Source organism: Neophocaena asiaeorientalis, unplaced genomic scaffold (assembly GCF_003031525.2).
Source record: "Neophocaena asiaeorientalis asiaeorientalis breed wild unplaced genomic scaffold, Neophocaena_asiaeorientalis_V1.1 scaffold229, whole genome shotgun sequence".
Classification (NCBI taxonomy): domain Eukaryota; kingdom Metazoa; phylum Chordata; class Mammalia; order Artiodactyla; family Phocoenidae; genus Neophocaena; species Neophocaena asiaeorientalis.
In genome coordinates this window covers 2,216,056-2,235,414 of record NW_020174096.1, presented here as the reverse complement: position 1 = coordinate 2,235,414, position 19,359 = coordinate 2,216,056, and the positions used below count along the sequence as shown (strand labels likewise).

General features: G+C 30.8%; 1 protein-coding gene across 3 annotated transcripts in view; it reads right to left on the bottom strand.

The window, feature by feature from the left end:
• Positions 1–19,359, bottom strand: part of NIPBL (NIPBL cohesin loading factor) — a 189,101-nt gene that overhangs the window by 43,648 nt on the left and 126,094 nt on the right. For all 3 annotated transcript variants that reach the window (XM_024754593.1, XM_024754592.1, XM_024754594.1), the window contains 16 exons: positions 18,435–18,521; positions 15,942–16,173; positions 14,991–15,142; positions 14,346–14,426; positions 13,784–13,884; positions 12,208–12,346; positions 10,558–10,640; positions 9,834–9,966; positions 8,603–8,746; positions 6,369–6,458; positions 5,072–5,286; positions 4,858–4,960; positions 4,143–4,241; positions 3,895–4,041; positions 1,511–1,645; positions 652–750 (listed from right to left, as the gene is read on the bottom strand). In XM_024754593.1, the coding sequence (XP_024610361.1) occupies positions 652–750; positions 1,511–1,645; positions 3,895–4,041; positions 4,143–4,241; positions 4,858–4,960; positions 5,072–5,286; positions 6,369–6,458; positions 8,603–8,746; positions 9,834–9,966; positions 10,558–10,640; positions 12,208–12,346; positions 13,784–13,884; positions 14,346–14,426; positions 14,991–15,142; positions 15,942–16,173; positions 18,435–18,521 (2,040 nt within the window). The remainder of the gene's footprint in view (positions 1–651; positions 751–1,510; positions 1,646–3,894; positions 4,042–4,142; positions 4,242–4,857; positions 4,961–5,071; positions 5,287–6,368; positions 6,459–8,602; positions 8,747–9,833; positions 9,967–10,557; positions 10,641–12,207; positions 12,347–13,783; positions 13,885–14,345; positions 14,427–14,990; positions 15,143–15,941; positions 16,174–18,434; positions 18,522–19,359) is intronic.

Genomic DNA, 19,359 nt, shown 5'->3' with positions numbered 1-19,359 from the left:
AAAAATATCTTAGAAGACATTCAAGAAATTAATGTATTGAAATTTTAAAAATGGTATACATTCTGAACAGTATTATTGAATCACATACTATCAGAAAAATCTGTAAGGTCTAAAAAACAATAAAAATGGAAATGTTTGCTTCTTATTTTCCTTCTAGATAGAAGATTTAAAGACATTAGTGAAACAGAGTTGATCATGTAATCCATAATATAAAATTTCTTATGTTCAAAACATGAACAGTATTCTGGGTCAAGAAAAATTGAGGCTTATGTGTATAATTAAACATAATGAAACTAATCTTAATTCATGTTTTCTGAAAAAGGTAGAAATTACTATCTCATTTCAGGTTGCCATCCATGGGTTATTGTTATCTTTTTACCCACTTCTCCTTTCCCTTTCAATTTTCAATCACTGGAAGAATCTGGAGAATTTTAATATCAGCGCTTAACTCAGTGGATGCCAACAAGTGGGGCTAGGTGAAAACAACACTCTCGTCTTACTTGCATCCCTTGAGTACATCCAGAAATATAAAGGAAGGGATGCAGTAGAGAATAACCAAATATCTTGTCATTGTCTCTCCCTTTGTAAGACAAGGCAGACCTCAATGAGGTTTGCATCCAAAGGGACCACCCTTGTTCCAGTCCTTCTTACCACATCAGTGATATTTAAAATTTTCCTTGTCATTGCTTCTTTGTCATTGTGTGGAGTTGGAGTAAACCAGAGTTTTTGGAATGTTTCATTTACTAATTTCTAGAAGAAAGAAAAATTTCAAACTAAGTAACTACAACGAATGTGGCAAAATTCTTAACCCCCAATTCTCATTAAAGCCCAAAACAGAACTATTAAAAAAAAAAAAAACCTATAAATAACTAAACAAAACACAAATTACCAGAAACTACTGGTATGACATCCTCAGTTTTTTTTTTTAAATCAGCAATTAACTTACAAAAATAATAATATTTTTCAACTTGGCAATGATTTTAAATGGGTAATACGATGCCTAGTATAGAACTGGAGAGTACACATTCAAATGCTTTTAATCAAACTAAAAACACATTTTTTCTACTTTTGGGGGAGAAGTTGTTAAAAAACAAAAGAAAAAACCCCCAGAAGAAATATAGGGACAATCATATATACGTAAATTCACTAATGAACTCAGGATTAAACTTTCAACAAAGTATTTACTAATTTAGAAAACCAAGCACATACCATTTGAAAATCAAAATAAATTTAACTTGATAATAAACTATCTATATACAATGCAATCTCTACAATGATATTAAATATTATAATTGCTAAATTGGTTAAGATCAGATTTTATTAATTAATGCAAGATCTAGAAATAAAAATATCTAAGTATGTCTTTTTCTTGAATTTATAATCTAAAATGATGATTCACTTGTAAAGTATATATATGTAAACTAACAAAATTTATATAAAATAAACATTTAAATTATTTAAAATATTAATTAAAAAATGAAATTTAAAGTAGCCAACATTTTTATCTCACCTTAATACCCTCTTCATCATTCACTCTGCGAATCATTTTTACACACATTTCTGTAATTTTTGGAAATGTTGGTTGCTCAATACAGATGTCTCTTAGAATCTTTATTACCCTTTTTCTGACACTGATACCAGTATCCTAGGAATAGAAAGGTATTTTAAATATCAGAAAAATTGAGATGCTTAGGTGTGTGAAATTTGGTAAAATGAAATCAGAAAATACCAACAAGCAGTATATACACTATTTATTAACATGATAAACATGGTCTATATATTTCCTTTTTATATGCTCTTTTATTAATGTTACTATAAATTTATTTTATTATGTTGTCTTTGCTTTTAAAATATATCTAATACATGGAAAAATACGAAATAGCACTGAACACAAGACTAGAGTATAAGCTTGCCAAAATTAAATGGGATAACAAACATGGAACTTTTAGGACAGTGTCTGGTGCTTAAACAGCATATGAAGTATATTTAACAAAAATGTTTAACCTAACTCTTTCAAACCATTGTCACTATATTATGATTTATAGTAAATATAAGAAACAAAGGAACAGATTAAATGAAACAAAACCATGAGGAAATAACAATACTGGCTTGGCCATTTTATTTTATTTTTTTATTTTTTAATGATATTTTCCTTTTTTTAAAAGATTTTTTGATGTGGAGCATTTTAAAATTCCTTATTGAATTTGTTACAATATTGTTTGTTTTATCTTTTGGTTTTTTGGCCCCAAGGCATGTGGGATCTTAGCTCCCTGAACAGGGATGGAACTTGCATCCCTGCATTGGAAGGCAGTCTTAACCACTGGACTGCCAGGGAAGTCTCTGGCTTGGCCTTTTTAAATTAGTCAATGTCATGGTGGATGTGTGTAAAAAGGAGCTAGAGAATACTCTAAATAAAATAGAGATGAGGGACTTCCCTTGTGGTGCACTGTTAAGAATCCACTTGCCAAAGCAAGGGACACAGGTTCAAGCCCTGGTCCAGTAAGATCCCACATGCTGTGGAGCAACTAAGCCCATGTGCCACAACTACTGAACCTGTGCTCTAGAGCCCGCGAACCACAACTACCGAGCCTGCATGCCACAACTACTAAAGCCCGTGTGCCTAGAGCCCATGCTCTGCAACAAGAGAAGGCACTGCAATGAGAAGCCCGCGCACTGCAATGAAAAGTAGCCCCCGCTTGCCACAACTAGAAAAAGCCTGTGTGCAGCAACGAAGACCCAACGCAGCCAAAAATAAATAAATAAATTTATATATTAAAAAAAAATAGAGTTGAAATATTGTGGTGGATACTTGGGTGTTCATTGTAATATTTTTCTTTAACTTTACAAGTTTTCATAATTAAAGCATTTTTAAAATAAATAAAAAGCATTGAACAGTTATTGTGCAAAATTATTTCCATTATGCAATTTAGCAATTGTGAAAATATTTTAGGATACATTACTAAGGTAGACACTGTCAGAGTTCATTATATCTGAAAATCCTGAGGAGCTTGTCTTTCACTCTTGAAAAGAGTGAGGCACTTAAATGGAAAGAATTCTTCCACTCTTTCCTTAAAATTCTTTGTTTCCATCAAGATTTTATGCTAGTTGAAGATGAAATTATCTGTAACTCTCAGTCGCACTGTATTCTAATGCTGGGCTAAAGGTGATAAAATAAACTCTTATCATTTCAGAAATACATAATCCTGTACCTAATGCATCTCTGTTGAGTTACAGAAGAAATCAATATGTCTGCAGTGGGTGGTATGAAAATTCTACAGATATTTTGTAATGCCAGTGTTTCATTTTTTCATTCTTTCATTTTCCAGGGAAATACTTCAGGGCCAGAGAATTCAATGACATAGAAGAAAAGAATATCTTAGAATAGTGTTTCTTAAGTTTGGTCTTAAGACTCAAATGACTTTCTTGTTTAACTTGCAGGTATCTGAGCTTGTCATAATTCAGCTTTCAGGAAACATGCGAATATACATAATGGCCAAAAATACTGTCAGACACCAAAGTTCTATACCTAGTTCTCACTGAAACAATTCTTCCTGTTTATATATGTACATATATAATTACTCTAGATTCCTGTCCAAAATATTTAACTATGCCATGTAGCTCCTATCATTTACTCATTGTAAACTGGCATAATCAAAAGGCAAGAGTAACTGTAAAAAGGAATCCAATTTTTGCCAATGATTTGTTTTACAATATTGAGCAGCCCTCCTCTTGAAATATGTCCTTCTTTAGAAAGCTGCTATAGTTTACAGATTAGGTAATTAATATAAATACATAATTGATATCTACATTTCTAGCTTAACATTTTTAAAAAGTGACATTAGGAAGGCAAAATTATACTCATAAATTACAATAAAAATGACATAACAAACATACCAATATTCTTTCAATCAGCATATCATAATACTGCTCAGCAAGCTGAGGTCGGCAAAGGACAAATCGACCTAGTAATTCTACTGCTGCTTCTCTGACACTAGTGGAGTTATCCATCAATCGTCCATGAACTCCTCGCTGCATATCCAGCTAAAGAAAAATAAAGAAAACGTAATTTATACTAAGTAGAACTAATATTTTAATTTGAATAGAAAACTCAAATAAAAAGAATCATCTGTGCTCCTCTTTACCCTTGCTAGAATACTGGGGTCTACAGCAACAACCTCAGATAAACACTTCATGGCTTTTGTTCGAACGGCAATTGCATTTTCACCAAGAACTCGAAGGATCTGCCAAGCAAATATTGACATTTTCATCAATTTTAGAACACATAACATTTAACAAAATATAGAAAGAAAACATGCAAAAAAATTAAAATAAATATCATACTCACTTTCCTTTAATTTTTATATAAGTGAGTAAAAGATCTGTTATCTTACTGATCCAAAGCTTTAACTTAAAACATGGTAAAGCATTCTGCTTTAGGGACTTTCCTTTATCCTGGCATTCTCAATTAAACCTGTTTTTTACTGCTATGCTTCATCTGCAAGAACCTGTAGCCCCACTGAAACCTTCCTATCTGTAACTTTAATCAAGGATATTTAGTATCATTTAAATAATAACTTGGAATTGAATATTTTTATAACATCAATCACTCTACCTATATACCATCACTCTACCTGTACCATACAGATACATATCCATTTATCTGTAAAACAAGAATCAATAGGTAAAAGGCATGCAGAACAAAGATATTTTAACAAATATGGAACACAGAAACAAATGTTACTTTCATGATTTTTTAAAATATCTGTTCTCAACAATGAATAGACATCATACTCAAACACAAGTAACCAGAATTAGAAAAATCAATTTCATTGTATAAGGAATTCTGGTCCAGTTTACCTGTGTCAAATAAATATCAAAGCTCTGGGCAAACGGCCTCATAGAGGCCAAGTATCGAACAATCAAACAAGCATCATCATAGTCCACAGTATCAGAGTTCATCCTGCAACAAAAAGTCATTAAATTTTAATTTATTTAATTTTTTTGTAAAGTAGGTAAATAGATATCAAAGAGATAACTGAAAAAGTAAAGATGTTTTCTCTTTGGATCTTACTTTAATGTGCTGAACTGAGAAGGTGTGGTTTTGATAATGCTTCTAAGAAACTTTTTCCGATTTTCAGCTCGATGCATAATTTGACCAGTTGTCTCAACTTCCTTTGCGTGATGTGTTCCTTCAGATGATTCTTCATCTTTTTGTGATTTCATCGCTTTTTCTGTTTCCAGAGTTGTATCACGGAACCACTGGGCTATATAGAATTTACGAGAAAACTGGAAAGAAATTTGGTGAGATTTGAGTTTGATGAAATTAGTAACAAAATTTCCAACATACTGATAAAGTGTTCACAATCAGGAATACAAATATCAAGGTTTAATTTAAAAAAACTTCCATCAGATAAAGACAGATTTTAAGAAAGCTAGAACATTCAGAATATTAAATGATAGAAATCTTATTATTTTACTTTGTCCTAACAGTTATATCAATGACGTCAAAAGATAATTTTATAAACACAACTGTATTAAGTCTACAATACTACTATAACTACTTAACTAAGGACGGTATCACACAACGAGTCAGTAAAATTAGAGATGATGGGTCAACTAGAAAAGTTTAGAACACATGGATAAAATGCTGAAGGTAGAAGACTCTATAGTTATTTTCAAAATTTCACCTTACTTCTTCAAGAAATACATAGCCAATTATAATTGAAATATATTAACACTAAGGTGCACCTATAATCTGTTCCTTTTAATCTGTTCCTGTTTATTTTTTCACGTTTATTGAGAAATAATTGACGTACATCACTGTATAATCTGTTCCTTTCCACGAAGACTGAAAACTTGCAGTAGTTGGCTGAACAGCTTAGTTATCTCCAACCACTTTAGATGCATATCCCATCAATTAAAAAAAAAATTAAAAAGTGCCCCAATATAGTGTATAAATTTTACATATAAACTTCTTTTACTAATATTCTGGATACCTAATATATAAAAAAACAGAATTAAGGATTATAGCTAAAAATAAATAGATATAAAATTCTAATATTCTTTTTATATGCTAACAGATTATCTCATGCACCACCTGGACAAATGATCTCACCTGGTCTCAAAGATAACCTATGGAAAGATTTCCAAATATTTCCCATGTCACACAATTTTAGTAAACTACAATATCTGTACCAGAATTCCATTTAAGACAAATCATTCTTTTTCGTTTAGACTATCATGTACCCGTTTTATAAATCAAGATTCCAATACAACTTTCCTCTTCACAACACTTCTCAATTTTCTTACAGACCAAGTTTGAAACAAACATGTAAACTCTCCAATAAAAAGGGAGAATAGAATCCTACCACTAGTGAAGGATCAGTCTCAGTGTTTTCATCCAAGTAATCAAGCAATGCTTTTTGCAGCTGTTGGATTTCATCTTCTCCTCCTGAAACCTACAAAATAAACCAAGTAGTAACGAAAAAGATACTACTAATGTTTTTTAACAAATCATCCAGTTGCACATACAAATCTGATAAATGATAAAAATCTGATAAATGATAAAAATATAAGTATGGGAAGAAACAGAAGAATACTATTTTTGAAAAACATTATATATTGATAGCTGAAGTGTACTAATAGCTGAGGTTAACCTTTATTTTTATGAACTACATGTTAACTTTCTTTAAAGAAGCTCGTAAGTAGCTGACATAATAATTATTAGAACAACATGTATGTAAATCTTCAGAGGTAGGAAGGTCCTAGCACTGGTTTTCTGTTTGGTAAGAGATAATTCCAAACTTTTAATCTAGTAAATGGAAACTAATTATTGTCTGAATTATTATGTGTTACAGGTGTCTTTGGGATATTATTTTTTAAAAACATTTTGAAAGGGAAATATTTTTATTTGCAATTAACATAAAATAGTACTTTATTTCATGTACGATATTAAATATACAGTAGGTATATTTGAGCTGTGCATTTGATCTAAAATCAGAAAGGGACTGAGTCTTTGGTTCTGTCAAGAACAATACAGAAGCAGAAATTAACTGAGTTGACATTAATGTCTATAGCTTATTTTCTGGTTTACCATGTGAAATGCCAAATATATGGTTTAGAATATATCTAAGTAGAAAACAAAGATTAGAATAACCTATGTTCTTGGAGTATAGTGAAATGGATACATTCAGAAATTAGTCATAGAACTGTAAACTAGTACACTGTAAAGTTCCAAAAGCTTTTCGGAAGTCTGTCAAGAGTCATAAAAATATTTACCAAGGATCACTCCCCTCAAGTTTTACAGTGTACAGTACATGGTCGTATGTGGCAAATAAGAGGTCCTAGGTCTACTCTCAGAAATACTGAAAATCACCTAGTTACCATTCTTCAATTAAAGGAATCAGCAATACTTGGAGAAATGGCTGATTCCAGGGCTGGCACAAGGAAAGTAAAAGATGAGTCTGAAACATCTTGGGCCACAAAGTCCTCAAGGAAAGATGGGAAGATATCAAAAAGATACAAAAGGCAGTTTAAAGGGGCTCCCACTGGTTAAATCTAGTTCAATTTGAGTGCTACAATAATGACAGCAACAAATGATAATCTATCAAATACAACAGGAATGGTAATATTCCATTAAATGGTAGTATTATATTAATGGTAATTTCTTGCTTTTCATAGCTGTACTGTGGATATTTAAATGAGAGTTCTTGTTCGTAGAAAACATACACAAAGCAGTGGTTCTCAAGCTTCAGCATTCAACAGAATCACCTGGAGGGTCTGTTAAACCAGACTGCTTGTCCCCACCACCAGAGCTTCTGATTCAGTAGTTCCAGAGAGAGTCCTGAGAATTTGCATTTCTAACAAGTCCCTAGGTGATGTAAAAGTTGGTGCTGCTTGCCCAGGGAATCACACTTTGAAATTCAGGGGTCATGGAGGCATCCTGTCTGCTCAAAATGGTTCAAAAGAAAATAAAAATGCATATACAGATACACATGCGTGTATATTTTGAAAAAGAATGATAAAGCAAATGTCAACCACTAAGGGATCTGGGTGAAAGATTAATGGGAACTTTTTGTACTATTCTTAAAACTTTTCTGTAAGTTTAAAATTATTTCAAAATACAAAGTATAGTAACAAGAAAAAAAAATTAGAGGCATTTGTCATGGCCAGCAATGGATATGGTTATGGACATTAAAAAAAAGAAAAAAGAGTAGAAAGAAAATGAAAACATTGTGCATGGTAGGATTAGAGATTATTTACCTATCAATTTTCTTAAGTAACTTTTAGTATTACTACCATCTCGTCCATAGTTCAAAAAAAAAAAGGTATTGTTAAACCAAATAGAAAAATACCATCATACATTCATAACAGTAGTTCACAAAAAGAAAGTAAATTAAGGATTATATAAATCATCTGAAAGTTCCTGTTACACATAATTCACCCTACAGTATAAATTTTCTCAGTGGAGCTTTTGAAAAAGCCCATTTTTAGGAGTAAGATTTTATTCTGAATCTACAAAATGTAACACTAACAGAAGAATATCTTTAAAAAGTACTTAACTATTACTTATCCCCCAAATTCAAATTCTTTATCTCAATACCTGTTTTAAAATTCGTTCTATAGACCCTTGATCCATTTTGCTTGTAACAGCATCTTTCCTCAGTCGTGCAGCAACAGTTCCAAGGTAATCAAGAGATGCCACTCTTAAAGCCATCTCTGTTGACTTGTTACTGAATTGATGAACCTACATATGAAAAATAATTTTGTTTTAATTTAACCGATTTATACTATTTTTAATAGCAACTTATAAATACCAAATCTATGTTGTATTATTTGAAAGTTAAACACTTTTTTCCCCTGTCATATTGTTCCACAAAGTAATTGACTTTTTAAAAAATATTATTCTATTTTATTTTTTTGGTTTCACCCCAGAGCGTATGGGATCTTAGTTCCCTGACCAGGGACTGAACCCAGGCCATGGCAGTGAAAGCCCAGGATCCTAACCACTAGGCAACCAGGGAACTCCCAGTAATTGCCTTTTGAGTTTCTGGAATTTTTAACATTTTCATTAAAAAAAAAAAAAAAATATATATATATATATATACATACATATATATATATATATATATATGTGTACATATATAATAAAATTAAACCTTCCTAAGAACACAGTCACTTTCTTTAAATGTAGGCTAAACTCTATAAAATGGGATTATTACTGAGTCAGAATTTGTTAGGCTGGAATTCTGATGCCTATGAAAAATTATCTTGGTTTCAGAATAGTATTAAGTTTTCCAGCTGACAAAAAGTAAGGTCCCAAAAACTTTGTAACAATTGCACAAGTCCAAATGTAGTCTAAAGATAAAAAGAAAAATCACAGTAGTATTTCTTTGCATTTCCCTAATACAATATTACATTAGAACTAAAACGTGTCATGTTTTTAGAAATACTCTTAAAGATGACAGAGTTCACATTAATCAGTTTCATGCTTTGAAATGAATTAACTACAATAACTTATGACTCAGTGTTGAGATGCTTTTAACTAACAATACCTCCAAACAAAACAAAACAAAACAAAAAAACAACAACAAAAAAGTTTTTTAAAGCACTGTTATCTTATGTAATGAAATGAAAGCACCGGAAGTCACAACATTTCCAAGTTTCTACGAGGTACTGACAGTATTGTGTACAGTTATGCACATGCAAAAACAGAGATGCAATGGTCATATTTCCTTACACATTTTTAAAGAATTCATCATCTGTGAATCAGAGTACATCCTCATTATGTTGTCTTCTAGTAATCTAATAATCTTTAAATGCTATACTCTTACCAACAGTCTCCCTAACAAACTAAGGAGTAGTTCAGCAGCTGGCCATTCAGGCTTATTGACTGTTGAAAGAAGGTCTTGAACAAAATTTTCAAATAGTGGTCTGTAATCTTCTTCACCTTGCTTACTACCACATCTGTTCAAAGATAAATAATGGAAAGGCTGTGAATTTAGGTGACATGTTCACCAATATGACTAAAACTTTGTTAACTAAGTTTTCCTCTTCTCTCACATCTAAACATGGTATAAGAGAGTACCTTAAAAAAAGTATGGTTTAAAATGAATCTGTTTTTCAATCTTCATTTTTTCCCCCTACTACAGGGAATTCATTTATTGACATTAACATAATTTTCTGGTAAGTGTAACACATTTTAAATAATGACCACTGTTTTTCTATGAGATTACTATAAATTCTTATGAAAGCTAAGGAAACCTCTCTCCCCCAACTTTCCTATTCAATTAGAAAGTTCCAAAATTCACAGAAAAAAAATTATAGAATTTCAATCTAGAACTTTAACTTTGGAAGTTCAACATATGAGCAAGTTTATAAAATTTTAGATTTTTAATATTCTAATTTCCTCATTTTAAAGATAAGGAAATCAGGGGTCAGGGAGATATAGTCAAGGTTCAGATTATGGCAGGAAGTTGGATTAATCTTTTACATAAAATAAATGAACTATTCTCTATATGGCGAAAATAAAAATCAGATTATGTTAATTTTACTCACTTTTTAAGGAAGATGGAAAGGAAGTTTTGGGCTGTTCGCATGGCTGTTTCATAAGAATTGGTAATGACAACATCTTGGTCAACCTAGATTGAGAAAAATGAATTTATACAGATATAAGAAATAACCAACATACAAGTTATTTCAGTTGCTATTGCCATGTTATTACTGAATATAGGGGCAATACATTTAAATACTAAAAATCTTAACTATTAGATATAAAAAGAGAAGCTACAATTAGCATACTAAATGTATTTCAATACTTCATAAAAACTAAATAAAAATATTGATAGAGTTCATTTTTATTTATTAAAATATGTTAAGAGTGACAAATGTGTTTAACAAATGAAATATCAACAGTTGTTTATCATGATCAGAACAGTTCTGATTGAAAATATCAACACAAAAAGAATTTCAAAAAAAATTCCAAGCTCAAAGTTTACGGAATGCTAGAATATAATACTAAAAAAAGTCAACTCCTTCATTAGAAATTTAAAGACCAGGATATAAATAGTTAATTCAAAGTTGTGGAAACCCGAAAAGTGAATAAATATATGAAAAAGTTCACTAGTAACCAGAAAAATGCAAAATAAAACACGGTATCATTTCATACTAACCAGACTAGGCAAAATCAAAATGTAAGAATGTAAACTAGAACACCACTTTAGTGAGAAAACTGACAAGTTCCGGTGAAGTTAAAAGTGCACGTACACTATGATTTAATATTCTATTTCTAAGTATATCTAGAGAAACTTTTGCTTCAAGTTGTTGTATGTCATATATGATGTGTTTAACCTAAATCAAAAAGAATCTAGCATTAGTTACATGTATTAAAAACAATGGTGAGTGAAAAAATTAGCTGTAAATATGTCACTATATCATTTATGTAAATTAAAAAATTCTGTATCAAATTTATACAGATAAATAAATAAATGGACGAAGATAAACATTCACCAATGGTAAGGAAAAAACTAAAAAGAGAACAGTGAGATTAGGAGAAGGGGAGAACAACAGGGACCTCAACATTTTTTATATTCATTTTATACTTTATTAACCAGTCACTTTATTATTTATTACTATACACACAGCCACGACTATAACAGAATTAGGAAATAAAATTATCCCTCTTTCTTTTGAACCTCTTTGAGGTAAAACTATAAAACTTGGAAAAATTTTAAGTGTTGATGGGTAAGAGCTACAAAACCAAGAGCAAATCTTAGCTATGAGTTATTCAATAGTGAGGGCATAAACTCATTTTCTGCATGAATTTAACATTAATTATATTAACGATTATTTACTGTATGTGATTATAGATACTACATATTATAATTATAATATTATTCACTTTCACATTCAATATCTCACTTGAGTCTTACAACTTGTAATAGTAGGCTTGTTAGGTATTATCATCCCCATTTTACAGCTGAAGAAACAAACTCAGATTAAAGTGATTTGTATGTTTCATGACTGGTGGATATAATAGTCAGGACAAGAACTCAAGTCTCCTAAAACTTAGTTTAATGCTCTACAAGGATCTGTAAGCCCAGTCATGAAGCCCTAATTAAGAACTTCAGTTTTATAAGAATGGCAGAGAATATAGTTGCTTCCTCCTACAAAAATACACAGTTATAAAACTTACAAATGATTCCTTACTTTTTTATTTGAGTCCTCTTCTGAATTAGAGTCCTTCTCTGATGATGGTAAGTGCACCACACACTGAATTAGTTGTAAAACCAGTGCTGTAACCATCTGAATATACATAGGCTCTCCATCCATATCACTACTGTTTAACCTTTAATGGAGAAGAAAATATTTAAATCTTACAGAGTATGAAGAGAATTTCATTTTACATGTCATCTATGATCTGAAAGTTTCAGGATGCTTTCTTTACCAATATTTCTAGGCATTGTCTTTACTGCTTATAACAGTGTCCTTAAGTCTAATTATTTCTAACTTCTCAAAATACCAACTAAATGCCTATGCATAGATAATTAAAATAGTCAAAGGAAAAATGCAGTATTTAATATAAAATTCTATACTTTATATATGTACTGCAGATTGAACAATTATAACAAAAAATATCAATATTTTTCAAAATGATTTTTAAAATGAGAAGTCTTCAGGATTTCCCAATGCCCAGGCATTCTGGTATTCATTTTCGTATTAAAATCTGCTACACAGTCAGCTCCTGATCATATGTTAGAGTATGAGTGACATAGAATATAAAATAATCTATGTTATAGAATATTTTATGACATAGAATATAAAAAATCAAATTTTAAATCTTTTTGTTTAAAAGATAGTTAAAAACGTAAGAATTCCTTTAGATGTTGATAGCTTTTCTTCAGGTTTTAATGGACAATAGATGTTTATCAATACATAGTCTAAAAAATTAAGATAAAAACAATTATTTTACAGAAGACAGCCCTCAAAGCAATCTAAATATAACCCTATATGCTAGGTCAACACATTTAATCAGCCAGGAATATTATAATGATAGTTATGAAAATGATGATGATTACCTATGCCAACAAAGGCAATAATGCTGACCACAGCAGTGGATAACATTCCTTAGTTACTCTGTGCTTAGTGATTAAGAGCGTTTAATTGTCATGTCTATTTTCTATACTTCTGTTAGAGTAATTTTTCAGCTCTCTTTTAAAAATATAATGTAATGACTTACTACTGTATAAAGGATTAAGTTCAAGTTCCTTCGTAAGGCTTATAAAAATCCTTGAACTGCCTCTGACTCTGGAGCCGTATTTCCTATTGCTCTTCTCACAGGCCAATAGTTCTTAACCAGGGATGATTTTGCCCTTCAGAGGACATTTGCCAGTGTCTAGTGAAAATTCTGGTAATTGTAATTTGAAAAGGTGCATTTCTTTTGGTACCTATTAGGTAGAGGTCAAGGATGCTGCTAAGCATCTTACTATGTACAGGACAGCACTGCAAAAAAGTATTATCTGGCCCCAAATGTCAATAACGCCAAGACTGAAAATCCTTGCCACAGATCTTTACACTTGAGAATCACTGAACTTTTAAGTCTCTAAAATGTGCATTGTTGTTTCTCACACCTACGGTATTCTTCACGCTGTTCTAAGACTGAATTGCCTCTCTTTTATTTGATCATCAAAATAAAAATCAGACAGAAATGATAAAGAATTAAAATATGATGGCTACAGTACAATGGAGTTCTTCATTATACTCGGACTTTGCTATAATTAGTTACCTGAAGTTCCTTAAGCTCCTCTTGCTGGTAGGTAATCTTGCAAGTGAAGTAAAAATTTCTTCCAAAATTAACTGCCTATGTTTTTCATATCTTGAGAATACCTATTTAGTAATTATAAGATTCCAAATTTAGTTTGTTATAATTATTTGAAAATAAACAAAAATGATACTATACCATGTGATAAAAAATATTATCTGCCATTTAGAATGAAAATGTTTTCATCATCTTCGATGGCAATGACTTAATTTGCTCAACTTTTCTATCTTTAATTATGACATTCTTGTAGAAGTCATAGTATGCTAGTTTCATCTAGAGGAATATGATATCTTGGGTATGAAACATAAGCCAAGATTTAAATGATTTAAAATTATTGATTTTATAGTAAATATTAAGGAATTAACTGAAATATTTTTAAATATTTAGAAGTGTTTGAAATCTAAGGCATACTAAAATAGTCCTCACAGAAAACTCAAATCTGCATTAGTTTTTGCACATTTGGATTGAAGGATACCACTGTTATTTTTCTGAGAGATAACTAAAAATGTGAACTGATTATACTTACTGCAGTGACTAACTTAATGGCACACAATTGTAATTCACTGACATTTTCCACAAAAAATGGTGTTATTCCCATTGATGATACCTGCACAGACACAGACAGTAATCAGTACACATCTGTAAGAGATTTCAGTAACATTCTGCCTTACTAAATCCCAAAGCATTCATAAACTTCTGGAAAACAACGAGAGCATTTTCTTTTCCCTCATCAATCAGCACCTAGTTTTTCCTTTTGTTCCCTTTCACCCTCAAGCAAATTAGCACAGACCTTCCTTCATAGCTGCCATTCCTCTGATTTCTAACTTCTGGATTGATAAATGTCACAGGAATGTAAAAAACAAAAAATAGTTCACTGTTCTGGAAGAAGTATCCTGACACATTTTAAAGGAAATGATCATTTATCTTTCAAATAATTTACAGTTTAGAATTTATACCACATTCACCTGTCTTCTGCCCCAAACGTTTCTTTTTAAAACTTCCCCAGACTCTTATTTCTTCCATTTAGATATAAAATACTCTGAATGGAAAAAATTAACATAGTGCTGGTATTATTATTGAGTGAACGAGGTTATACTGAACTCAATTAGGTCCCTTATTCTCCTTTATTTTTTTGGTCTAGAAATATGGAAAATGCTTGAAAAAAACTTACCTGAAGAATTGTTGTGTCTGTAAGAAGCTGTATTTCTAGTAGTTCTGATAAGCTGCTAACAATGTCACAAACTTTATTATAAAGCATTACTATTACTCTTTGCTTATGGGTAGAACACTTAGCCCGTTTTGCCTTTGAACTTAACAAGCCTCCTAAAATGAAAAAAAAATCAAAACAAGGAATATATCAACTTTTAATAATGTTTATTAAAAAATAATAAAACTGCTTTCTGAATTAGAAGAACACACCTTTGTTTCCCCCCTATATAAAAATACAACCTGGCAAATAAAGCTGTCTATTTATTAAAAGAGAAAATTATTCTTTAGGGAATATTCAGTTAGAAAGTCAACATTCTTGTAACAGATAATTCATGGTACATTTCAGTGGCTATTAAATTCTTGTATCTTAAGGATTACTTTATTTCTATTTTTTTCCACTGACTGGAGCAGGATATTAAGATTATATTTCCCTTGCAATCAACTTGCAATAATTAAACAACAGGTAATTAACAGTAGGTATTCGTGATCCAAGTTTGCCCTCCTCTTTAAATGTATACATGTTAACATACATGACTCATTTATAAAGATTATAAATAAGAATCATATATCTTTAATCAATCCATTTTGTAGATAGTATTTTGGGTAAAATTTGGGGGAAGTGATAAATGGAACCAAAAGCTACTATTACCTAGGAAAATCTCAGACCAGTAGAAATTACTTCTTATTATATGTAAATAGTTGCTAAAGAAATTATTACTGAACAAGTACTGGATTAAAACAAGTTCTATATTCTAGTCAAATGTAAGCCAGTGTTTATTACAATTTATATAATCAAACAATTTCGGTGCCATTTTAAGTCACTGCATTCTGACCCATCCGACGTGGTAAAATTATATAACAGGTAATTTTGGTATTATACTAAAAAACTATCAGTATAAAAGGGCAAACTAACCTCCATGAGGATCTAATCTGTAAACAGGATCATACTGAGGATAAAGTGTATTCTGCAAATGAAATTTAGTGTACTGTATAACCCTTTCGATTACATCCTCAATATATACAGCTTTTGGCATGTTAGGGGATGTCATAATGTTGATAGTTGTAAGACAGGCATCTGCTGATTTTGTCACTCTCTCCATAATAAGGTCTCTCCATAACCTTTCTTCTTCTTCAGTATCATTATTCTATAAAACAGTACATTGTTAATGAAATGGAAATAAACACATTTATAGGTTAAATATTTTTTAAAAATTATAATATATTTGATTTTCACGGTTGAAAACTTGGTGAGAGTTATGGTGTGTGTATGTATATTTAAAGAATATCAGGAATGAAGTACAAATACTTATATTACATTAAGTATGATTTGTTTCAATGTTTTCAAACATAATGTACTCTTATCTCCTAATTTCACCACTAAATGACATTCTAGTAACAAACTTATAGTTATGTTTATCTTCTGTGTAATTTATTCAAATCTACGATTTTAGTTAAAGATCATAATTATACATAAATCATTTTGTGTTTGGGGTTAAAAACATGATGATAATATTAAAGCTTTTTAGTTCTGCTTGCTCTTGTGAGAGCAAAACAAAAATTAACAACAAAGGATAGACCCTTATTTAAAAATAGTAAAATGTTATCGACTCAAATCACTCCTAATAACTGTTTTTCAACAATACTGTATTTTTGAAACTGAGATTAAAAAGTGGTGATTATGTAGACTACTGAAAACATAATTTATTTTCTAAAATAGATAATTCAACAACGGACAGACTATATTTTAATTTACACATCAGCAACCTGCATTACAATTGGGAAAAAGTGCTTTAAATCTTACTTTTAAAGTGAAAATTCTTCTATCACATCCTTAGTTATGAAATATCAACTTTATGTTCTAGGAATACTTATGTATGCATGCTATTCAAAGCTTATAACATTGGGAAAAGGAATAAATAAAAATATAATATTTGTAAAACACAGAAGGGCTTTCTAAATCACTCATGCCTAAAAACTCTCTTTCATTTTACTACTTACATACCTACTTAAAAAAATAAAGTAACTTTTCTTTGATATTGAAATTGCTGTTTCGAAGAGTCAGTTTAGGAGGCTCATCACTCATATCAAACATTAAGGCTTAAATGCAACACACTAAATAGTGCTAAGGTTTTCAGGAATGAAAATAATTTCATTAAAACTGAGTCAGCCAGTTCTCCAGAACTGCAGATTCTTGATATTTACCACAATTTCTTGCCAAAGTGTTTTAAATAAAACGTGTAGACTAAAAATGTAGTATATTGCCACTATAGGTCCTCTAATCCCTTAGTTTCTATGATTCAAAAACTAATTTAAAAAGGGCATAGGAAAAATATGGATATATTTAATAAAGCATAGAAATACCACCTGACATTATTTCTCTACATTTTTAAATTCCATGTAGATCACTTAGCACTCCTGTGGCTTCTGCAAACATCAAGAACATTTCCCTCACGAGATACAATCCTGTGCATGTGCTAAATACATATAGTATGTATGTACATATGAGAATGGAAGTATTATCTACCAAAACTGTTAACAGTGGTTACTGCTGGATGAAAATGGAACCTTCCTGTTTTTTGTGTTTTGAAAATTTTCTATAATACACTACTTTTGTAATCAGTCATTTAAAAATAAAGAAACTTCATTAACTCAAAACATTCCCAGATCCTTATCTCTTACATTAAATTCCTATAAGAATTAGTGTTTGAATTCATTAATGTTAGACACCAAGATCAATTCAAATGCACATATGATTTTGAAAGTCTGCTATAATGCTAGGAAGGTAGATCCCAGTTCATAAATCATTATACCACGTTGCCACTGCTTTTGATAAAACACACTAAAATGTAACGACAGTTGCAGTTAACATTTATTGAGAACTTATAATGTGCCAGACACTGTTAAGTAGGTTACATGGATTAATTTATTTAATATCCTTTCAACAACCATTTGAGCTAGATATAAAAACAATACATAAGGATTAACATTTTAGGATACATTAGGAAATCACCATAAGGTTTCCAACTATTTATTTCTCCAGGGAAGTTCAAGGAAAAGAATTACTACCTACTAACATTTTATAAATGAAAAGACATTTTAAACACTCATCCACTTACAAAAGGAAGAGCATAATGTAAGATTAAAGAATGGTCTTTTGAATTGAATGAATTTACATCTGTTACTATTCATATTTATATCAAAGCTGTGAATTGATAATGTGTAACATTAATTTTAAACAGCTAAAAATCCAATTCTAACTGCAAGGCTAAATGTGAACTAGTAAATGTGGTAACAAGCTCAAATTACTGAAATTTGGAATTTTCCCTATAAATCAAAGTTCCATATGAAAAATGTTACATCTTAACAATAGAAAGGGTAAAATTAACAACATGGATCTTAAACTTACATGATTTAACAAAGTGGAGAGCTTTGACCCATCTTGAATATTCTTCTCCAAGATATTTAGGACTTTCACAGTTTTGTCAGTGGAAAGCTAAAATTGAAGCATAAATTCTTTCATCAATCATTGGTAAATGTAATAAATTATTCAAGAACTATTCTGTACAATTATTCCCTTTGGCCAATGGAATATACAGCATTAACACCCTCTTAAAGAGTGGAAAAATAAAACTCTCCTACTTAGATCCTCTACTAAAATCTGATTATGTAGAGAACTTAATTACTTGTTTTTGAAAGACAGATAGCAAACACAGAATGGGCACATATGTATGTTACTAACTCAAATCTTACCACACAGCTAGTTAAGACTGAATTTGTTCTGATGTCTGTCCCCTTGCTCTTATGAAAGTGACACTGAACATGCATACGAACACACAGGCACAAACACACACTCTCTAAACATTTCATCTGTTGAATTAATTATAACATGGTTTCCACACTACAATGTTATTTAGCGGGTGTCTTAAAATCCCAGGTAATATTTTGAATAACAGAAGCCTGAATCTGAGAATGATAAAAGTTACAAATGTGATAACACTGCTTTATTTGGTAGAAATTTTTCTTATTTTTAAAATAACTGTTTCATTTCTTACAAATAATGTTTCCTATATTTAAAAACTTAATAGTTGATTTAGAGGTTCTGCGAGGAAGCAACTGTTACTCATTCCCTTGACTGAACAGGTCTTCTTTTAGACTCTTATGCAGCTAGGACACTTACTGGAATCAGCCAGAAGAGTCAAATGGGAGCATCAACAGAATAACCTGACATTAAGTACATTTTGATTATTTGTATGCTGGCTTACAGAAAAAATTTCCTCCAAATATTGCTTTAGATAATTTCACAACAGATTAAACTACTGAGACTTTAGGTA